The following is a 24,137-nucleotide window of genomic DNA, read 5'->3' on the forward strand; positions in this document are numbered from 1 at the left end:
GTTTACAATGGAATTAATTCGAACAATAAATGTTTCTATTATATTGCTCCAATGTCTTTAAACGTAGTATCAGATTCTGAGTGTGTGTGTACTGCCTGGTTCTCTTGTGTGTGACTTGAAGAAAATCCAAAGTTTGTTCAATGTGTCAACACGAAATTGTGATCTCCAGCAGTCGAATTTTGGTGGCGTCTACCGGGGTATAAATGGTCAATGAGGGCACAGGAAACACCTCACTGCCTACGACAGGTGATGAGCTTGTCTTTTACACCAACCTGAAGACCTGCCGGCTTCCACAACACCGTACACTTCAAAGCATATTGACACTACGTAAATATTGCTTGACCAGTGTTCCATCACGTTGGTTTCTTCTTTGCATTTTCAGTTCCATTTATATGAATCATGTGCTACATGCACAAGTCCTTTGCAGCTCATTAACATCTCCTTAAAATACATTTCTTGATATAGTAAGTACATAAATATACTAATATTTACAATTAATCATTTCATGAGATAGTTACATTGTTGTCACATAGTACGATAACAGTCGCGACACTCACTGCTGTAAAAGTTGTTGCCGTTTGACAGATGGAGCGACACTAGCGCTCAGAGCGGCAGGTAAGGTGAACGTCAGACGCGTCGTAAGCATAATGTTTGTTTGCATCCATTTCCTACGTAATTTCCGAATTATTAGAGTTAGTTTCTTGCCTCCAAGAGTTTGTGTAGCATCAGAAGGCATATATGTTTCTAAAAATGATTCTAAAATAAGCGCAAGTATAGACAAAAACCATGAATAGAGTGGCAAGCTACAGCACATTCGTGAAGAAACACTTATGACATTGGACAGAATTGCAGCTTACCACGTTGATATCAAAAGAATATAAACACACAGATTCACATGTAAGAAGCACAGACATGTACTTCTACATGCAAAAGTGTTGGACAGCTCGTTTATCGTTCTGTAGGCCTACTGTGTTTGTCATTGTCACTTGTTTCCACGACCTTCATCTTTATATTATTCTAAGTGGGACAAGCAACTGACAAATAGTGGGAGAAATATGCTGAAAACATAATGAGCTGATTACATTTCACGAAAAACCAAATATTTGAATAATTTTCAAACAATCTGCCTGTAGGCACTTTCTTTGTCCCATAATAGTTTCGCTCGAAGTCTAGCGATCTGCACATTCTGACACTTCACACGCTTTTGTAAGACACGAACAGCTGCACTTAATCTAACCACTTCATCGTCAAAGCAGGTCTTGTGTTGATGATTCTCACAAATCTGGCACTAATAAATGGAGAGTTGAACTAGCTGCTTCTGTGTCATAGGACTGTTTTACAGATTTAGATTGACTGTCAAATCTTTGTGGCAGTTTCTTCTTCATCGTCAGTTGAGGTGGCTTATTTGGAATGTCAAACAGTGTAGATACTGCATTCCACACGAGTTTGTTATTGTCTGCGTTCATGAACTGGTTTTGTTCGAAACGTAGCGAACAAAACCTAATATTATTATACAGGTAAACCGGGTCTTTCTTCATAAGGTCTTCTCGTCTGCTATTAACTAGTCATTTTTTCCTCCTAAAACGAAACATTCATGATTTATACACATACATTTGCAAATGAATCCTGACGATACAGTTTGGTAACATGATGGTATATACCTCTCAGGATCCTTAGGAAACCTAAAAAAGACAGCTGTGGTGTCTTCTTCCTCTTGCTGCTGCAATTTATTGCGCTACAAACGCTCCCGATCGTAAAAACCATTGTATAAATCAAAATAAACAATCACTATTCGCTTTCACGATCGCGCCGAACTCACAGTTCAACCTTCCGGCCGCTTGGAGCGCTGCTGGCGCTGAAGGCAACAAAATCGAGGCGAAGTGTCGCGACTGTTATGTTAGACTGTGGTACATATACAGAATTAAATGAAAAATATAATCAATTTTTTATGTTACATTCAATATCATTGTGCTGACATGTGAATTACATTACATTCAGATTGAAATATACGTTTTATTTGTTAGCTCATTCTTTTTTCTTTTCTTTCCTTTTTTTTTTTTTTCGTTACACTTGCAAGATTTGAAGATAATTGTGGCAACTCGCTTGAATATTCAACTTAAAATTCATCTTGCCTCCTGGAATAAAATTTACATATATTTCAAGCTTCAAGACAGCCCTCTGTAGGAGGATAGGTTCATGGGATGGTTGCTAACTACTTCATAAATACTAGTAAAGTCATCTCCTACAGTTGACTATACAAAATAAAATATGATAAATAAAATACATGTTAACTTAATATAACGTAAAAGTCCCTATACCTAATACCGTTCCTAAGTGTGGTGTCCCCACTATTGCTGTTTCTAAGAGTGGTACCTCTCTATTACCGTTTCTAAGAGCGGTGCCCCTCTAAATATCTTAGGATCCTACAAGTATGTACATCAGTGTGATAAGTATATATATATAAAGTCAATCATGTTCCTATAAAGTTTGTGTAGTTCATCTCCTTCCTTTCATGAGTATCAAGCAATTTAAATAAATGTTTTACTTAATAAATAAATAAATCTTCTTAGATAATTGCTGCTGCGTTCCATGCTGTATATCCATTCTGTATTTACCTTGTGGTACCTGTAAAATTCTATTCATAAATAAATATTTGTGTATGTGTCTCCATACTGTCAGATAATCATGGATTATATAATGTCAAATATTTCATTAACATGTATAAATTTTCCTAAGGGAAGGATGAGAGTATGAGCCGCAACAGAGGACTGACGTTTTGTTTTCTCCTTATTCTCCTTTCTATTTAATGGTGCATCAGTTCAGTTCAGTAGATGAGCTTTAATTATGTCATTAGATGACTGCTAAATATGTTCTCTTAAATAATTCTCCCAATCTGAAGTGTCAAGCCTACATAACTCCAAAAATTTCGCTACAAGTTCCCATTAGATTAGTGTTAAAGTGTTATAGATTTAAATCTTCTGGTATATTTCCAACAGTGGCTGCTGTAAATAATTCTTTCCACATAAATCGATACTTTCACCTTTAGTTATAAGAATATATAAAGCACCACATAAGTTATTATCTCAGGCATACCAATCTTTCAATAAATAATATTCTTTCCACTACTTTCATTCTGTATTCCATGAGTACATGTGATATAGCGTTCAAATCTAGTTTCTCTCCTCCCAACATATTCTCAATTACTCATAACATTCTCACCTATCCATTATTCATTCTTCACAAAATAACATATACTTATTCCTCAGCATTATATATATTTTCCTCTTATTCATCACCATTTACTTTTTACTTCAACAACAATAATAATAATAATGATACCCTTTTCCCATCTTGTATTCCATTTACCTCTCTCCGTATTACTATTTATCCTCTTATTAAACTAAAATTACATTCACTCATCTCATTCAGTCACTCACATCACTCATATCAACATTACTATTATCACATGTCTCCTAAAGAAAATAATTCTGTTCAGTTCTCTGCCTCCTCTAATGTGTATATGCCTCCTCTAATGTGTATACGCCTCAATAGCAACTCCTCTTATAACCAAATATCTTATTAGCTATTGGATGGTTCACATTGCTTTCTAGACTTACATGCATTCATTAGATTGTAAGTATCTGTATAACTTAAATGTAGGCTAATCATAACTGTATATCATATTAATTATCTTCTTCTCATTAGCTAACATTTTACTGTATGTATTTTTTCAAATGTCTGTGTGGATGTAGACCTCTGGGTTTATGTGTTAATGGATATTCTAATGAATAACAGCCAGGGTGTGGAATATTTGCAATTTGGTATGGTCCAGAGTATAAGATCTGCCATTTCCTGTTTAAATGTTTCAGTTTTGTGGGTTTAGGATGTGTTCTTAGTAAAACTAACTCATCAACTTGAAATGTTTGTGCTTTCCTGACACCTCTGTCATATTTCTGCTATCTTTCCTTAGCTTTGTCACATAATGTTGTGTAAGCTTGTCTTACCTTTTCTTCTAAACTAACATGATTTGTTGTTGCTGAAAATTTAGGTAGAGGGTCTGTCCATTCATTTCTTTCTGTTTTATCCATAATAAATTCAGTTGGTGTGTATCCAGTAGAAATGTGAGTTAAATTGTTCACTATTTGTTCAAATGGTGCTAGGTATTCTACCCATTTTGTGTGCTTCTCTGGTGTGTGTGTTCTCATAAACTGTCCAAATTCTCGAAATGTTCTTTCTACTGGGTTTCCTGCTGCATGAAATCTTGAAATTAAAATATGTTTAACATTCTGTTCTTCAATAAATGTCTTCCATTTTAAACTCGTAAAATATGCTGCATTATCCGTGATCATAACTTCAGGTTTTCCTATTCTTACAAAAAATCTGTTAATAGACATCTGGTAATAGCAGTGGTAGAAACTGAACGTAAAGCATATAATTTTAAATACATTGTGAAAACATCGAACACAGCTAGGATGTATTTCATTCCTCCACGTGCTTGTGGATAGGGTCCTGCAATATCTAAATAAATTAACTGTAATGGCCTCTTAGGTATGATTGTGCGATTAGAATATTTGGCTTTCTGACATATGATGCATTTCCGAATATTACTCAATACTCTTCGCCTTAAATTTGGAAAGTAGCAGTATTGTATAATTTTATCTGTACATTTGGTTACACCATAGTGTCCCCAAGTTCTGTGTGTAAATAAAATAAAATCATCAACATGAGCTTCAGGTAAGCAAACACACCAGTGCTGCGATTCAGGGTTTCGTCGGTGAAATAATTCTTCTTTGTGTAACGTGTAATATTTTTCAAGATGTGGGTCTGTTCCTGCACGTAATTTATTCTTTATCTGGATCCACCTGGGATCATTGTCCTGCAATATGGCTAACTTCCTGCACATGTTTTTGTAGTAAGGTGCAAATGTACCGTCATACATGAGTAAAATTTTGATATCTGATGTTTGTTCTGTCACATCTGAAAATTCTTGTAGGCCTTGTGGCAAACGAGATAAAGCATCGGCTATAATGTTGGATTCTCCCTTTATATATATAATATCAAAATCATATTCTTGTAGTGATGCACACCAGCGTGCAAGACGTGGATGTAATAACTTGCATGATAGCAGGAAAGAAAGAGCTTGATGATCAGTATAAAGCTTAGTACATTTTCCCCATAGAAAGTAGCGAAACTTGCGAAATGCCCATACTATGGCAAGTGTTTCGCGCTCGGTCACTGAATATGATTTTTCGCATTCAGTGAGCGAGCGGCTAGCAAAACTTATAGGTTTGATGACTGTTTGTTCATCTTCTACATGAATTTGGAATAAAAATGCTCCGAGCCCATAGGAACTTGCATCTGTTACTAGGCAAAAGTCTGACGTCTTGTCAGGATGACATAACAACAATGCATTAACTAAAGCATTCTTAATCGCTTCAAAATCTGTCTGACAGAACTCTGTCCATTTCCAAATATTATTTCTTTTGAGTAAAGATAGAAGATGTGGACTGTTAAGAAGGTGGTAGGGTACAAATTTCCTGAAGAATGAAGATAGACCAAGAAAGGCTTTGATATGTTTACGATTCTGTGGGGATGGAAAATTCTTTATTGCATCAATTTTTCTTGAGTCTGGATAAATGCCTTCAGTTGATATGATGTGACCAAGGAATTTGATTTCTCTCCTCCCTAATTTCGTCTTAGATAAATTGATAGTGACACCTGCATCAGAAAACTTTGTCAGAAGTTGCTTCAAAAGATTTACATGTTCTTCCCAAGTAGTGGTGGCAATGACAATGTCGTCAACATAAACTGTGATTTGCGATAACAATTGTGGTCCAAGAACAGCATCTAAGGCTTCAATAAATACTCCAGCACTCACTCATAGACCAAAGGGTAGAACACAAAATTGATAACTACGTCCCTCACATAGAAGTGCAGTGTATTTACGACTGTTTTTATGGAGGTTCACCTGCCAAAATGAGGAGCAGAGGTCAATATTGGTTAAATACTGTACATTATGAAATTTTAAAAGTTGTTCCTCCAAATTAATAGGTCGTGTGTTGATTGGGATTATAACTTTGTTAATTTCTCATGCGTCCAGCACTAACCTTACACTACCATCCTCTTTATTAACTGCTAGTATCGGACTGCAATATGGTGAATGTGACCTTTCAATGATACCCCAAGCTTGCATTTTTTCAATCTCTTTCAAAACTGCGGGTTTCTTTGACCAAGGAATATTATAATATGTTCTACAGTATGTTTTGGGTGGCTTAACATCCATCTCATAAGTATAGCCTCTAATAATTCCAGGTTTCTCCACAAATACCTCAGCAAATTGCTGCAAAACTTCAAGTAATTCAAGTTGTTGTTCCTTCGTCAGATATTCAGATTCTGTGCATTTCTCATATAAATCATTAGGTTTAATTCCCTGAGATACAGCTTCATTAAAAGTTAAATCACATATTTTTTGTTGCTGGTGGATACACAAAATGTATCTGTTCAAATTTACCTTGTTTACTGTTTAAGTTTTTACACTGTGTTAACTCTATTGTCAGTTGTTGTTGGTTTACGGTTAAATGACATTTCCTTTTTCCTAAATCTACGATTGCTTGATATTCATTCAAAAAGTCAATTCCTAATATGCAATGCATAACTAATTTGTCTACTACCAGAAAACTGTAATTGAGTGGTATATCTGAAAATGTGAAGTTAATTAGCACTTGAAATTTCACATTCTTTGATTTGTTATCAGTGACCCTTATAATGTGACAATTCTGTACCGGCAATGTTTGTATGTTCATTATTTGTTTGAGTTCATTATATAAGGACATTGAAATGACACTTGCTGCTGCTCTTGTATCTAACATTACTTCCACTTCATAACTACCAATCATAACTCGTGTTATAGCCTGAATAATCTTCCTTGTTTTACTGGTACTATTAAAATCTACATCCTGATATAATTCTTTTTCTATTTTCTTACTGTCATCATATCGGAGAAAACAAATCGTCGGTTCCGTTGCGCTCTGCTCCCTATTGACCGTAACTCGAGCGCTTAGCTCGGTCATCGTTCGTTTTCCGGCAAATTCGGTTGTTGCTGCGGATTGGGTTCATTGCCCAACTCAATAATATTTACATTTCTGTCGCGCGTCACCCAAGTATCAGCTGTTTGGTTGTTGACATTACCTCGCGTCGCATTGGGAGTTCCGTTAGGTACGAATTGAGGGTTGCTGTATTGCATGTGTCGTGGCGGTGGTCCATTGTGATTTCCCCATACATTATTTCGCCCACGACTGTAACTGCTATTGTCATTGCTGTTATTCCTGCAATACATGTTTGGATGTTGTTGGATGTTGTTTCTCTGAAAATATCCTGGATGGTACCTGTCTCTTCTTTGATCTGTATAATTTCGGTTCCTTCTTCTGTTGTTAGTTTGAATATAACTGTTATTGTTCTGATTGTAATTACTGTTCGGATAACCATTATAGTAATAATTACTGTTTCCTTGCCAATGCTGCGAGTTGTTTCTCCTAATATTGAATGGATTTGTCCCAGTGTAGTGCGAATTGTTTCTTTGAGTGTTTTGTTGTGGTGTCGGAGGCAGATTCCAATAGCCTCTGTCATTTCTGTTGTGCGTACGCAAATTGCTTGGATGGATCGGATACAATTGATTGAAATTCCTGATCTCATCTCTGTAAACAACATCTATCTCATCAACGTAACTAAAAAAATTCTTTATGTTGTCCTCGGACACTCCTATTAATTTATCACGGTAAGGAAATGGTAAGTGGCTTTTAAGTGTTCTAATTACGTCGGGTAAATCTGCTGGTTTTGTCCAATATAATGTTTTGTCTAGGTAGCGTTCAAAGTATTGTCGTAAAGTCTCTTTCTTCGGGTTGTAAATTTCTGGATTGTATACTTCTCATTTTAAACTTTGCTGTTCTGTGATCGACCAGAATTCCTCAAGAAATGCTTGTTCAAACTGTTCAAATGTTAAACATCGTCTTTTCATTGCTGCTCCCCACTTAGCTGCTCTTCCACATAACAAATTTGTAACATATCGAATTTTATCGGCTTCTAACCAATGTCTCGGGAAAATACCATCAAAAGAGCGGACGAAAACAATCGGATGCACTTTGTCTTTCTCATCACATGAAAATGTCTGAAAGTATCCATGTCGTACTAATGTTTCATCAGCTACTCCCGATGGTATTATGGGTCCTGCATTTTGTGTCAAACTGTGCATAGTATGTGGTGATGTCTGATAGTAATTTTGATCTTGTGGTAGCATTGAAAATGGTTCATTGGGATTTGTATCACTCATTGATTATTCTATTTTCGGCTGCGTGCTGGGTCTAGCATTATTATGATTCTCATTTATGTTTTGGTTGCCTGTTATGGGTTTTGGTAGCACTGACGAACTTGGTATTACATTTTCTTTAAGTTTACGTACCACTTTCTGAATATTATCTGTTTCTCCCTTTACTTGTTCCTTTGTCTTATCTAAAATGATCTGTGTCATTGTCTCAAACTTCTCATCTAAATAATCATCACATAATTTGCATTCATGTACAAGTTTTTCTGCTAGAGTTGTGTCATTCTTTAAAGAATCTACATCTGCTCTGTCTTCAAGCTTTTCTAACTTTTCCTGTAAGGATTTCTGCTCCAATGTTACATCATTTAATCTGTCTGAAAGGTCTGTAATCGTCAGGTCTAAGTGTTCTTGGTTTGTTTTTACGGAATTGTGTGAATGTCGTAATTCGTCAACTTGGGTACTGGTTTTCTGTTGTTCAAAAACTACTGTTAACAATTTCTCATTACATCGTTGTAAGTCAGTTTTTGTCTCGTCACTGAATTCCACAAATACCTTTTCTTGTCTCGTAACCTTGTCTGTTAAGTCAGTAAATTTCCTTCCAAGACTACTGGTGGTTTCTGTCAAGTCGGCAATTTGTCTCGATTGTTTTTCAAAATTTTGTTTTATGTCTCGTGTCAGTTCATCGAATTTAGTGTCAAATTTCCCAATGTCACGTTTTAAATTGTCGTGTAAAGTGTCAAATCTTTTGTCTAAAGTGTCAAATTTTCTGTTTTGGTCACCAAGTAACTTCAGAATCTGGTTGAGCATGTCAGAGTCCTGTGTCTTAGTTTCGTCATTTTTTCGTGTCTGATTGATGTCTGGTTCTGAAGTTGACGTTGTCAATGTCACGTTTTGTCGCGTAGTACTCACTCTCATTCGCCTGTATATCTGTTTAAATATAGGGGTTGTTGTCTTAATCGATCCGGTAAAATTATGTCTTGAACATCCTCACTATTAAGTTCAGTATTCATTTGACTGTCGGACATGTTTTGCAATGTGTCACTTTCACTAAGCTCGTCCGTGGAAACAATTTCTACGCGTCTAGCGTCCATCTTGCGATTTTCGTAATTAATTGCAAATAAAATTTTCCAATGGTAAAAAAATTTTTTAAATATGATATGTTGAAATCTGAAATTTCTCTTATGGAAATGGATATTTCTATATGATTTCTAATTAGAAATTGAATTATTAAATTGGCACTGAAATTTCCCTCTCACAAATAAATGACTGTGAATATGCTCTTCACTTATCATTTGCAATAATAGTAGTAAATCAGTTTTAACTACAATTTGAAAAAATAATTTCGAAATAAATGGATCGGAATAAAGGAAGTACAGATGGCTGCTTGAAACTGGAAAAAATGTGAATTTCTGTACTCACCAATTTTTTTTTTTTTTTTTTCACATTTATGTTGCAAATGTAGCGTCAAATATACAGTTTTCAATCCAAAATTTTTCTTTCGCGTCCATGCAAATTATTTTATGGAACATTATCTTTTTTCCCTTTTTTTTACCAAATTAATTTCCTCAACATGAAAATGAAAATTAACACGAATTAATAACAGGGAAAACAATATTGTTGTAAATTTCATGCACTTAACATTACAATTGAAATGAATGAGACTTAGTCCAAATTCATTTTCTGATGCTATTAAGTGGTTAAAATTAGATAAAATGTCCAAAATTTATAATAACTGCACTTGTATCAAATCCAAACTGCACTTGTATCAAATCCGAAGATTGCAAGTCCTGTCACCAGAACGCCAATTGTACTGTTACCTTTTATTATCTTCTCCTCATTAGCTATTGAAACAACCTCACTTTGTAATGTAATTTTAATTTTCACCCAAAGCACATTCAACCATCGCCGAAAAATACACGTCTTTCGTATCAAAACAAGAGAGAGAGAGAGAGAGAGAGAGAGAGTCCTCCATTAGTTCTTAAAAACAAAAACCTACGCAAAAGTAAAAAAAAAAAAAAAGAACAAAATTATTTATATTATAACTTTGTATTGGCGGAGGCGCGGAAGTCAAAGTACCATTACACTATGACAACAGGTATTTGACCATGTGTGGCCCGAGATCCACCCCCTATATTTTCAAGAATCAGTCCCAGTCCTGTTTTGGTATAGGCCATGCTTAGTGAAACCCCATCTGTTGATAGTCCCGATGGGCACCAGAGAAACATGAGCAAAGTTGGCTGTCCTCAGGGCCATCCCTAACCCCACATTGATTCGCCTCACAGCTCCATCAAGGTGTGGTCGATCATGACACCAGAACAGCTCAACAAAGTGTATGCTGGCTTCCTCTTCATTTCATGAATTATCTTGCCTAATAGATATGAAGCATAAACCATGATTTTTCTCAATGGCAATTCATGTTTTCCTCATTATTGGTTCCTTTAATTTGAAATGGTGTAATATTTTTTAGTTAAATTTATTCCTGCGATGTATTTTGGCTATGTAAATGATGCAACACTTACATTTTGAGCTTCAAATAAATAAATAAATAAGTAAATAAAGTCTGAACTTTTGTTCTGAAATTAGTTTAATAGCACTACTTCAGATATGCATATTCAATATCTTCAATAGACCTGTAGCTAAGGAGATACTGAATAAAAAGTGTATGTCAATTTTTCATTTAGAACTCATAAACAGAAATGAAAATTATTAAATACAGTTCATTATACATCAATCCAATTTTAAAGGGAGAAATATGATTAAGCCAGATTTAAATTAGACATTATGTATGATATGCATCATTCTTTGTGTATTTTGAAGTAACTAATTTCCAATCTAGTGTTTACAGTACTGTATTTGTATTCATCTCATAACATACATTTTACAGATCTTGTGATCATATTGTACAGCAAGAGATTCATCAATTTTTGGCCTATAATATATATAGTTACATAATTAGTAACATAATTTTTAATGCTCATTTTATCAGAAAGGTTTATGTTGAACACATTATTAACTGAAATGAGATTTTCACTCTGCAGAGGAGTGTGCGCTGATATGAAACTTCCTGGCAGATTAAAACTGTGTGGCCGACCGAGACTCGAACTCGCAGGAGAGCTTCTGTAAAGTTTGGAAGGTAGGAGACGAGATACTGGCAGAAGTAAAGCTGTGAGTACCAGCCGTGAGTCATGCTTCGGTAGCTCAGATGGTAGAGCACTTGCCCGCGAAAGGCAAAGGCCCCGAGTTCGAGTCTCGGTCGGGCACACAGTTTTAATTTGCCAGGAAGTTTCACATTATTAACTGTTTTTCTCATGATGTACAGTATCTAATGTTTGAATTTTCAGTCATTATTTTATACAAACATAAAAGTGTGATATTAAGGATCTTTTCAAATGATCATCTCATTGTGTATAAATCTGTCAGTTGAATGGCAGCATTTTTCACTGTAGTGAACCTATCTCCATGCTCAGTACATCTCTGCTCTTGAGTTTATAGTAGACTTTCATTCTCATATTCTTGGGACAGTGTTATAATCTACCACTTTAAAAATTTTTAAGGAGAGACATTACTTCTTTGTGTGCTTTATGTTATTCATCAATAAATGTCATACAACTTAACAATGAAATGATTAGGTACTGCTGGAAAATAAACATCTGTTTTTCTTTCAATATTATGAGAAGGAAAGTTGCTACTCACCATACAGCAGAAATGCTGAGTTGCAGATAGGCACAATACAAAAATTTTCACACTTAAAGCTTTTGGCCAGTGGCCTTTGTCCACAATAGACATACATATGTACACACACATCCAAATGCAACTCACAAGCATGACTGCAGTCTCAGGCAACTGAAACCACACTCTGTGTGGTGAGTAGCAACTTTCCTTCTCATAATACTATTGCATTCGATCCTGGATTTTCCATTGTCTCTTTTTCTTTCAATTCTTTTTTTTATAAACCTATTCTCTACTCATCACTAGTTTTTTTCCATCCCAAACTTTCAATCATCATATACATGATTCATAGATACACAGATACTATTATTTTTCATTAGCACTGATATACAGATATTATTATTTATCATTAGTACTGCTTTGTCATAGGTAGAACGATTAATGATTAATTCACATTTTCAGATTGAATTCAGCATTACATATATGCCACTGTTTCCTGGTGAATTCAGGGAAAAGCTTGAAGTAATCTGTACAGAACTTGGTTTATTTCCCTATGAATTATTGCTCACAGCTATTCCAGCTCTGCCTGAGAGACCAATGAACCTGAACTGCACACTTGGCTGCAATGTTACTGCACTTGCTTCTATTGAAAACAAAGCAAGTGTTAAGGCATCATTTAACTGTGAAGTGAGTAAACATAGTAGCTAGCTATTTAAACATGCTTTACCTGAAATAAAACAAGGGGAGGTAACCTATAAAATATTACATTATTAGGCAAAGTTTTGACATATTTTTTGCAAATATTTAATCATGAGGTAATATTAGTAATGCTGCTGTACACAATGAGCACAACATAAATATATCTAAAAACTGTGTAACAAAATTCCAGTAGTTGATTTAATTTCTGCTGGGTGCTAAATCAGACCAAAATGCATATCTAAATACTGTCTCAGTGGGGGAGGATGAAATGCAAGTGCTTTCAAAATGTAGCTTCTTCATGGGTGCAAACTTTTATTAGCAAGATGCAAGTGACAGTAAAATGAAAACATACCGATGGAACTATATTGAACATTTATGTTGATTTAGAACAATAACAACAACACATTGCTTGAAATTAATGATAACACACAGGCAACAGAAGCTGACTGTGAGAAACTCAGGGCATCTTCACTGCTTGTGTAGGCATGATTGTGGGATACTGGGGGCCTTGAAGTACAAGGATTCTAATTTAAAACATGTGTCCCATGGGGATGGGGAAAGGTGGGTGGGGGGGGGGGGTGGAAGGGGGGTGCAATGCATTTGAATGGCATACCACTGAATTGAATTCCAAATATTGATAATATGTTGGGAACCTATCACCTCCAAGTGCTGCTAGGCTTGTCCAAGAAAGATAGACCTTTGTATGAATGAAATTTATTTTGCTACCTTCTGACAAGATGAAGAATGAGTCTTCAAACTCTTCCCTTCAACTCCCAGCCTACTAAGAGAGTGTGAGACGGCAGTCTTCCTGAGCAGTCATTTAATTAGAAAAAGCACACACATTGCAACAGGACACTCAAGTGTCAAATTCACTTCATCATCATTGCAAGGAAGTGTGAGGTTACCTACCTGTAAACCCTTACACTGGTTACAGGAAATATTCCAATAATGTACACTACACAAATCTTAATTAATATGGCTTTTCCTACATTTGTTGTCACTATAGGCACTATGAGCACAAATTCAGCTCACATGCAACTGCCTCACACAGGAAAGCATCTTCACATTACTGCTCAACAGTATAGCAGTGACAGAATAATAACAATACACAATCAAAATTGAATTCCAATACAACAAACACTTTGCTATAGTGGCTTCAGTTTAAGTGGGTGATGCACTGTGTCTTTTAATCAATGAAACAAATAGATGAGTGTCCATAGAGACACAATACATAGTCAGGGTCCAAATTATTCAAAGGAAGATTTTGTAAAAATTAATACCAATCAGTATTCGGATTTGATATATTAAGTAGGTGACACAGACACACTGATAAGTGATGGTGCAAATGCTGGTGACAGACATGTACTTTATACAGTTCGCTTATATAAAATTGTTATGTAGACGTTAACGTGACATTGACTACAGGCAGAGTTTACTATGCAAACATGCTACATAATGTTGTTGCTGTGATTTCTGAGCTCAGACTGAAGATTTTGGAGTAGGGTTACCATTATAAAGACTTGCATATGAACATTTATGTATTTCCGAAACTACATAATGATTTGAAAAACTGGTTGATGAAATTTTTCTAATTTACATGAGCTATATGTTACAACAGTAATTTGGTAGGGGTTAGTAAACCGCAAAAGATTTGGGACCATTTTGTATATCTATGTTGGGAATAACTCATTTACCGCTGTATAGAAAATTGTATTTAAATGTATTGAAGAAAAAAAACAGCTGTATTGAAAATTATGATAAATTATGCAAATTCTTAATTAATAGCTTAATTAACTAGTGTAGATTGTAACTCAATCTTAAAAAATTAGAGCAACAAAAGTATAGCAGTAGAAACTGAAATTTAACAACAACGGCTAAATCTGCAATAGAAATTTTGAGTATGGATGAACTTTAATATGAATTATCTTTTAAGTTAATGAGTTTCAGAAAAATCACAGCATGATACTGTAAACTCGTTATGTTGGTCTTTATAGTGAGTAATGTCAATATTTTTAGGACTACCCATTAGCTTCGTTCAAATTAGCATTCACTACAGTAACAATTTCAAGTCTCAATTATTTTTAATTAATATGGATTCCAGAAAAACTAAATGCACCATTGGGAGCTGCATATTGAAAACTATAGTCTGACTAATAAATTTACATGAACACAACCCATTTCTTGTTTTGAAAGGTTCAACAACATATTATACATATGTGCACTAGCAGACTACTAGATGAAAGGAACAATGAGATGAAAAAAAATTAATTATTAACAGGGTGTAATTACAGAATGAATATTGGTTCCAGCTTGCTGTGTTATGGAGGGAGATTAGTTTCCACAAAGCTTCATCTTTTTATGTTAAGAAGAGATCATCTACAACTACATCTGTATGGCAGGGGTACCTCGTTGTGGGATGTGTCCTAAAATGACATACCATAAGGGAAAAACTGTTATTTGGTTGCATTGTTTGAATTACCAGGTTCGTTTCTTGTGATAGCAGAAAAAAACTATGTTGTACACAATATGATTATTACAATGTCCTATTAGAGAACTTGCACAATGTCATGTCATGAGAGTGTTTGAGTAAAATGGTGTACTTACATGTCTTCTATACATACTGACTGGATATTCATTTTTATTTACAAACATAATATGTAAACATCACAAAAGTGTCAGTTATGAAATTATAGGGAGGCTAATGAACACTTATTGTTTATTCCATGTCTGCTAGCTGAATTTATTGCCTGTTTCATTCCTCTTGGGTAACTCAAATACTAGTTACTTACATTTATTTATTTATTTATTTATTTATTTATTCTTTGCCCATGGACTCCAGCTGAAAATCCAGCTGAGAGTATTGGGTGTGTCATACAATAGCCTATTAACATCAAACTTGATTTCAATATATATATAAATGAAACAAATGATTAAACAGAAATAGTCCATAATCATACAAAGGTTTTACATGTTTCACATTATATGTACACACAAATCAAAAAAACATACAGAAATGATAATTTTTACAGGTACATTTCAGTAATGATATATTTAAACACATCTTAGTATTCACTCAAACTGTATATACATTTCTCTGTGAGATATAGTTTCAAATGATTTTTAAAACATTTTAGATCTGTTTCTTTTTTAATGATTTTGGGGAGTTTATTAAAAAACCTTTTGCCTGCTTCTTCTGGGGCAGTCATAGACAGTTTTAGATTTCTGTTTATCATGTAGTAATTTTCATTTCCTCTTGTACCGTGTTTGTGTACATCTTTATTTAGGAGGTGTTTATCACTTGACCTTACCACCATTATGCTTTGGTATATATACAGTGAATATACTGTCATAATATTATAGTGTACAAAAGCTTGCCTACAGGTCTGTCTTGGTGGTATTTTTGCAATGCATCTCACTGCCCTTTTCTGAATTGTGAATATTCTTTTTAGGTAGCCAGCTTGTGCATTTCCCCATATATGAACCGAATAAGACAAATGTGGGAAGACAAGTCCATAATACATTGATCTGAGGACTTTATCATCCACAGTCTTAGCTGTTTTATGCATGATGAAGATCTGTTTGTTTATCTTTTTACACAGTGCATCTATGTGCTCCCCCCATGCCAAATGTTTGTCTATTATAGTTCCTAGAAAATTTGTGCTGGTTACTTCTTTAATAGTGTTTCCATTTATATTAACATTTATATTATAATTTTCACTATGCTTGGTCTGAAATACTACATTCATTGTTTTAGACTGATTCATAAACAGGTTGTTTTGTGTTAAATATTTATTTGCATTTTCAATAGTCAGGAGTGCTTCCTTCTCAAGCTCCTCCTTTGTGTCAGCTGTGCAAATGATTGTTGTGTCATCAGCATACATTATAAGTTTCTGATTTATATAGTTAGGGAAGTCATTTACGTAGAGTATGAATAGTATTGGCCCAAGCACAGACCCTTGCGGCACACCGTGTTTAACTGTTTGTAATTCTGATATGTAGTTTGTTATGTTTCCCCCACTAGTATGTCTGATTTCTGTGCATTGTTTCCTATTTGTAATGTATGATTTAAGTATGTCATAGCATTTTCCTCTAATTCCATACTGATATAATTTCATCATTAATTTTGAGTGGTTCACACAATCAAATGCCTTAGATAGGTCCATAAAAATCCCACAAGTCTTTTGTTGCCTGTCAAGTAAATTAAGAATGTGCTCAATTATATCTGTTGATGCTGTTTTTGTTGACTTCCCTTCTCTGAAACCATGTTGTGATGAATGCAGTATACTGTACTTTGTTATAAAACTTACAATTCTATTCTTTATTATCATTTCATAGATTTTAGCAAATGTTGAGATCAATGATATTGGCCTGTAATTTCCTAATTCATCCCTGTTCCCTTTCTTAAATATTGGCTTCACTTTACTTACTTTCAGTGAATCTGGAAATATACCTTCTTCTATCGCAGCATTCAGCATGTGTGTCAATGGTTTTAACATACATTCTCTGCATTCCTTTATGAGATGTGATGTGACACCATCCAAGCCAGAAGAATGTTTAATTTTAAGTTGTTTTATTAGGTTTGACACTTCTGCATCTGTTGTAGGTATGAAAACCATAGTATGATTTGTATGTGGGGGGTTTAACAATTTACTTACTACATTTGTTTTATTTTGACTTATTAATTCGTCTGCTACAGTAATATAATATCTGTTAAAAGTATTGGCTACTTCTAGAGGGTTTGCGTTGCTTTTCCCACTCATCAGTGGGCAGATGTCCTCTGCCCGATTTGTTACTTTTCCTCTCTCTCCATTAATGAACGACCATAAACCTTTTGAGTAGTTCTTTCCCTTATCTATAGACATCCTGATGAATGATGCTTTAGTTTCTCTGATAAAACTACAGTACTCTTTCTTTTTTATTTTATACAGTGTGTTGTAGGCCTCATTATTTTTTTGTTTGGAGAGGTCATAATACACTCTCAGATTATTTCTGGCATGGATTACTTCTCCAGTCACCCAGCTTTTCTTTTTTTGTTGCTGTTTGACAAGCCTTTTACTAACAGGACATGTAACATCATAATAATAATTGAATAAAGAATAAAACTGGTTCCATTTGGTGTTTGCATCTTTAGCTGCATATATTGTTTCCCAGTTTTCTGCCTCTAACATCTTTTTTAGCAGATTTATGTTATGTGGGTAGTTCTGTCTTCTCATCTCCCATATCTTCTGCACTGAATCACTAGTCTTTATATTTATGTCTATCATGATTGCAAAATGGTCTGCTAATGTGGAGTTTATTACCTGTGTGTCACAATAGCATGTAGGAATATTTGTTATTACATGATCAATAATAGTTTCACTATGCTTTGTTACTCTGATGATTCAATGTAAGTCCAAATAGCTCAGATTCAAGGTCTTTAATGAGTTGTAACAGCTCAATTTCTAGATGCATTAAAATCATTCGATGAAACTGACCTAAACTTTTATCAGCTGCTACAACTTGCTTATTCTTGCCTTGTACTCTCCTTCTTAAAGTAGCTTGAAACATGACAAACATTTTTGAGGCATGCCGCCAGACCATTTGCTTGTTAGTAACACCATCAACAGGGTTCTGCGTACTCACTGAATAATAATAATAATAATAATAACAACAACAACAATAACAATACTGACCTATATGTTATGGTCCATAACCAGAAATGAATGACAAGACATAAACTGTGATTGTGGATAAAATGACATATCTATAGCAAAGTATTTTCACATCCTTTTTGTAAAAAATATTATAAATCAATGATCCACATGTAGTATGTCACAGAAGAAAAATTGTCACAACTTGTACAACCCAGTGTGCACAGATTCTTCACATAACACTTAAGCATCTATGGAAACGGGGCTTGTCATTTCTTGTGTAATAGTGTTGCCAACATGAGAACATGATCTTATGCCAAAAAGTTATACCTCTTGTGGAAGTAACAAGAAACATGAGGTACGTCATTTTAGCAGACTACCATTGCTAGTCCTTATGTTTCCTGTTCCACTTCCAAAATGGAATGAGAGAAAAAGTACTGTTTTCTACATGCCTCCATACAAGATCCAATGTCCCTTATATTGTCTTCATGTTGCATACACATGTAGTCAGTTGCAAATGCCCATTCTCTGAAACTTTTTAACAGCATTTTGTGACAAGAATGTTGTCTTCTTTCCAAGGATTTTCATTGCATTCACTAACCAACTTTGTAATGCTCACATGTTGATCAAACCTATCAGTAACAAATTCTAGCAGCATACCTCTGAATTTCTTCATTGTCTTTTTTTAATCTTACCTGGGGGGTGATCCCAAACTGTTGAGCAGTACTCAAAACTTGGTCACACATGTGTTCTGTACAAGGCCTCCTTCATTGTGAACTAAATTTTCCTAAAATTCCCCCAGTAAACCAAAGATGACCATTCACCTTACCTACTACCATCTTTACACACGTATTACACTTCATACTGCTTTGCAAAGTGATCCCTTCTAATGGTTTTGGTGACAAGAGAAGTGGTGCAAAACTGGACTGCGAACTTCACACTTCTCTTACCACAGTTGACTTACCTGAAACTTTTAGCCGACCCTCTTCTCAAGATATGCGACTGCGTCAATCTCCGCAACTTCTTCTCCAAAGAAATAATGCTGGTTAGAGGAACTAAAAATGCTCTCTCTCTCTCTCACTAGAAATAACTCGGTACCCTCATACTTTCAGTTCAGTTCAGGTATATTTTCATCTCCACAAGTTTCACATAAACATACAAATTCTTGCAAGTCAACTACGATGATAACTTTTAGATACTACTAAATATAATTACAATGTGGTAGGTTGAATAACCCCCAGATATTCAAAAACAGGTCTTGCTTCTAGCAAGTCTAACACCAAGATTAAGCAAGATTCTCAGACAAATCATGTTTCAATTGTATACAACAATTACAATTATTCGACCACCAAGGAGTAATATGTAGTTATTCTTTGCACCCTCCATACGGGTTCTATGGTGTGAGCGGCAAACACTTGTCAGCAGCGCTCATCTGAAGCAGCTCCTGTCCTCCAAGAACCAATGTCCATCCTGCAAACACAGACATGTGTTGCGCAGTAAATAGGCTCTCTCACTTATCTTTAAAACATCGGGTGTTCGAGGCAGCAGAAGGTCGAGTGGTTCCAGAGTTTACATGGAAATTCTCAAATCACTACACCGTATATATTTAATTGATGTGAGTGTGTCAAGCAGCACATCAATAATACTACAATCAAATATTACAAGATTGTTTTACCTAACCATTCGCAGTACCTTACATTTTTCTACATTTAGAGGAATCTACCATTCATCACCCAAACAGCACTTTTACCAATGAGTTTGCTACATCACAACACACAACAAAAGTTCTAATGTCAGATATGTTGGATGAATTGTGCAACAGTCCCAATTTTTGTACATACAAGGTCTGTTTAAAAAATTCCAGCACTCTGTCCACAAAATTTTTCAATGCTTACGTTTTACTTACTGTGCATGGTCTCCTTCAAATACTATCCTCCACATTTGATATACCACTCTCAATGCTGTTTCCACTTCTGGAAGCAGTCTTGGTATGCCTTGTGTGAAGCACCATCTGAAAATTTTCTTTTATCTCATCTATCATTGCAAATATAGGAATGACTCAGTTCACTCCTACATCCAACCACGATCCACCCCCACTGCCCCTAAATTTTCCCCTGTTAACGTTCCAGAATTTCTTAACATCAAACCTTGCCTCACTCTCATTCCCCAAATCCCTCAAACTGCAAACTAACCATACATCCACAAAAAAAAAAAAAACACAGTCCACCACCTAAAAACTGATCCTGACCTTCTAATTCTACCTGCTGACAAAGGCTTCACCACTGTAGCTTTGAACAGCATGGATTACCTGGCAGAAGGACTCTGCCAGCTGTCAGATAGACTCTGCCAGCTGTCAGATATATCTACCGACAAACGCTGTCACAGTGACCCCATTTCAGAAAGCCAACAGGATCTCCAGCCTCTCGTCAAATCCTTAGGCCTATCCTGCAACCTCTCCCCAGGTGGATCTCTCTCCTCACCCCTATCACACCCCACCCTCCTACCTTCTACATGTTCTTAAAACCCATAAACCCAACCTCACTGGTAGCCCCATTGTGACCGTTTAATGAGCCTCCACTGAGAGAATTTCTGCTGTTGTAGACCAACACCTGCAACCTATTAATCGAAACCTACCCTCCTATATAAAAGCTACCGACCATTTCCTCTAGAGATTCTCGACAATTCCTTTTCCTTTACCACAGGGTATCCTGCTCATCACTATTGATGCCATCTCCCTTTACACTAACATTCCTAATGTCCATGGCTTTACCGCTATTGAACACTGTCTTTCATAATACCAGATGGATTCCAAACCAACAGCCTCCTTCCAAGTCAACATGACCAACTATATCCTCACCCACAATTACTTTTCCTTTGAAAGTATTACCTACAAACAAATCTGGGGCATGGCTATGAGCTCACACATGGTACCATCCTATCTCACCCTATTCATGGGCCATCTAGAGGAATCCTTCCTAAAAACCCAGAATCCGGGTCATGCACATTCGCAGTTCTCGTAAAGATAAGTGTTTAATTGCATAGCAACAATTAATTAAGGCAATATTACATCATAATTAGCAAATTAATACCTATTGTAAGCTATCAATTGATGGATTCACATTTTTTGTGTATTTTTCTGAAAAAAGAAAACATTTCCTAGGCACGAGTTTTGGACTAGGATTTGTTTACGTTGTTATATACTGTAAAGTTACGTCATTATTTCAATAAAGTAAAGTTGTGTTTTTAATGTATTCTTATATGATATCCATTTGATTCTCTAGTAGGTAGTCAAAGTGAAAAGTACCAAAATAAGTGGAAACTTTATACAGTTTAGGCTCAATTCTTTGTTTACTTTTTGTTTCATTACATAAATAATACACGTTACATAAATTTTGTTTCTCCAGAAGTTTTGAATTAGTATCTGAACTTAAGGCCTAAACTTTCTAAGAAATTTAATATATTAATTGAGTAGTCTACAAAGTTATTCTTGTTGTAACTCAGACTAAAGATAATATTTGTTTGCCATGAGTGAGAAGTATATGACTTGCTGTAGGACTGTTAGTGCTGGGGTGTGAGGGTTGTTGCAGTTTCTTTCGTGTGGGTGACTATAGCAAAAAATTTTATATATTAATTGAGTAGTCTACAAAGTTATTCTTGTTTTAACTCAGACTAAAGATAATATTTGTTTGCCATGAGTGATTGTTGCAGTTTCTTCCATGTGGGCGACTACAGCAGCGTGGGAATTGGGGAAATGAACAAGGCTCATTGGTTGTGCAGGATTTGCTGTAGAGATAGGAAGATAGTGGAACAGGAGCAGAAGATTGCTGCCCTTCAGGTGGAACTAGACAAAGTGAAATTAGATCTGGAAAGGTTAAGGGGGAAGAAGGGAAAAGAGAGGTGGGAAGTGACAACAGGTTACAGAAAAAATAGGAAGAGGATGTTTTCAGACAGTGTGCTTGTGAATATGGAAAACAGGTTTGATCTGCTGTCACAGTTGGAAACTGATGACCCACAAATAGATATAGGAGTAGACAGGACACAACAAACTTTCAAAAAGTGTTTGAAAAGTAAGAAGACAGAAAAATCTGCGAAGAAGAAGGAAGTTTTGTTGTTAGGTAGTTCACATGGTAGAGGTGTTGGCAACTGTTGCAGGATGAACTAGGGTCAGATTGCCAGGTCACAAGCTTTTTTAAACCTAGTTCAAGTCTGGGACAGGTGATAGAGGATGTAGTTTCACTTTGTAAAGACTTCACAAAGGAAGACACCGTGGTAGTAGCGGGTTGGGCGGGCAACAGCATAGGTAGAAACCAAAATTATTCAATTGAGAGTGACCTGATAAAGATAGCTTCAGCAATGAGACATACTGATGTTGGGCTTGTGTCTGTTCTGAGTCACCATGACCGGCCTCATTTAAACTCTTCTGTTAGGAGAGTTAATTTAGAGGTGGAACGGCTGCTTGGATCAGGCATGGGGTCTCATATCGGTGTGGTTCCTGTTGACTCTATCAGTAGGTGGGACTATACTAGGCATAGCCTTCACCTCAACAGGACGGGGAAGGGAAAACTGTCTGGGCTAATAGCAAATAACTTAAGGGGGGGCATTGTCACAAGTGGTAAAGTACCAGTGGTTACAAGTGACAGATCAGCAGTTTTTTTAGGGTAGGAAGGGCAGTGTGGGGCGGCGGATGAGTTTGTAAAAATAAATGCTTGCGTGTTGAATCAGTTTCTGGCTTTTAGAATGTTGTTAATGCTGTCTTTCGCCGTTCTCAACCCTGGCTCTCTATTTACTTCTTGGCACCCAGAAAGTGATTTAATAAAACATGGAGCCAGTATTTAGAGATCCTAGTGCCCACTTCAATTGAGATACCATTATAGCTGCAGCTTATAGCTCTGAGGAATTAGGAGATTGTGCGGGATTTCTAATCAAAAACGGTTTTCCAAAATAGTTGAGTATATTCTGAAATTCACTGATAAAAAAACACAAGTATCCCTACAACCTAACTAACAGAGCAGTTCAGAGTCTAATGCGCTGATGCAATTATAAATGTCCGAATTAAATGTTAAAAAGAATGCTCGCCATAATTTGATGAAAATATTTCATCAAACGCCACGCAAAATTTTTGGTAGAATGTCTGTCCCGCGACGGCACGTGAAAATACGACAATACGCAAACTGAAGCTAGATAATGAAAATCATTCCAGAATTAACACTTCACATGAAATGTTTTCATGGTTCCGCATATCTCTAGTAACTTAATACGGCACCCGAGGCTGTTTGTAGCAGATACACTGATGCGACGCGACTACCGACACAGATGGCGTGTCATTCAGCGTCTGGAGAGAACTGGGGCCTTGCTTCCTCGCGTAGCGTCCTTATATATAAAGCCGCGGTGCGGACGGCGAAGGGAACGCCTGATCTTTTCGGCTCTCTCGACTAGCCGCTGGGCTAGTAACGCACCACTTCAAGTTACATAATAATTTATAGCTTCTTTTGCTTATGGCCGATGAAGCTTTTAATTTAAACGTGCATTCAGCACGCAGGTAAGTATTGATAATAAAATTTTGACGTGGCTAAGTTAAATATTTTGGGCGACAGAATTAATTAAATTACACTGCACGCAGTAGATGAGCTCTGAACTGGCCCTTTTGAGATCCGCTATCGCTATAATTTTATAGGTATTCAAAAGAAACTTTACACATCTTCATAGTCATAGCGGACCTCCAACCTATTTAAATCTAAACATCCTAGCCTTATTTATTAGCCTACTTAATCTATCTTGCTTCCTTCAGTTTTGAGACGAAAACCACAAAATCATGAATTTCC

General features: G+C 35.8%; 1 protein-coding gene across 1 annotated transcript in view; it reads left to right on the top strand.

Annotated features, from left to right (window-relative positions):
* Positions 1-625: 625 nt before the first annotated feature.
* The window catches only part of LOC124613915 (hydrocephalus-inducing protein-like), a 64,756-nt gene continuing 41,244 nt past the window's right edge, over positions 626-24,137 (top strand). Inside the window, exons 1-2 of the mRNA XM_047142662.1 lie at positions 626-638; positions 12,449-12,673. Of these exons, the coding sequence (XP_046998618.1) occupies positions 12,470-12,673 (204 nt within the window). The 5' untranslated portion in view covers positions 626-638; positions 12,449-12,469. The remainder of the gene's footprint in view (positions 639-12,448; positions 12,674-24,137) is intronic.

Source organism: Schistocerca americana, chromosome 4 (assembly GCF_021461395.2).
Source record: "Schistocerca americana isolate TAMUIC-IGC-003095 chromosome 4, iqSchAmer2.1, whole genome shotgun sequence".
NCBI classification, from domain to species: Eukaryota; Metazoa; Arthropoda; class Insecta; order Orthoptera; family Acrididae; genus Schistocerca; species Schistocerca americana.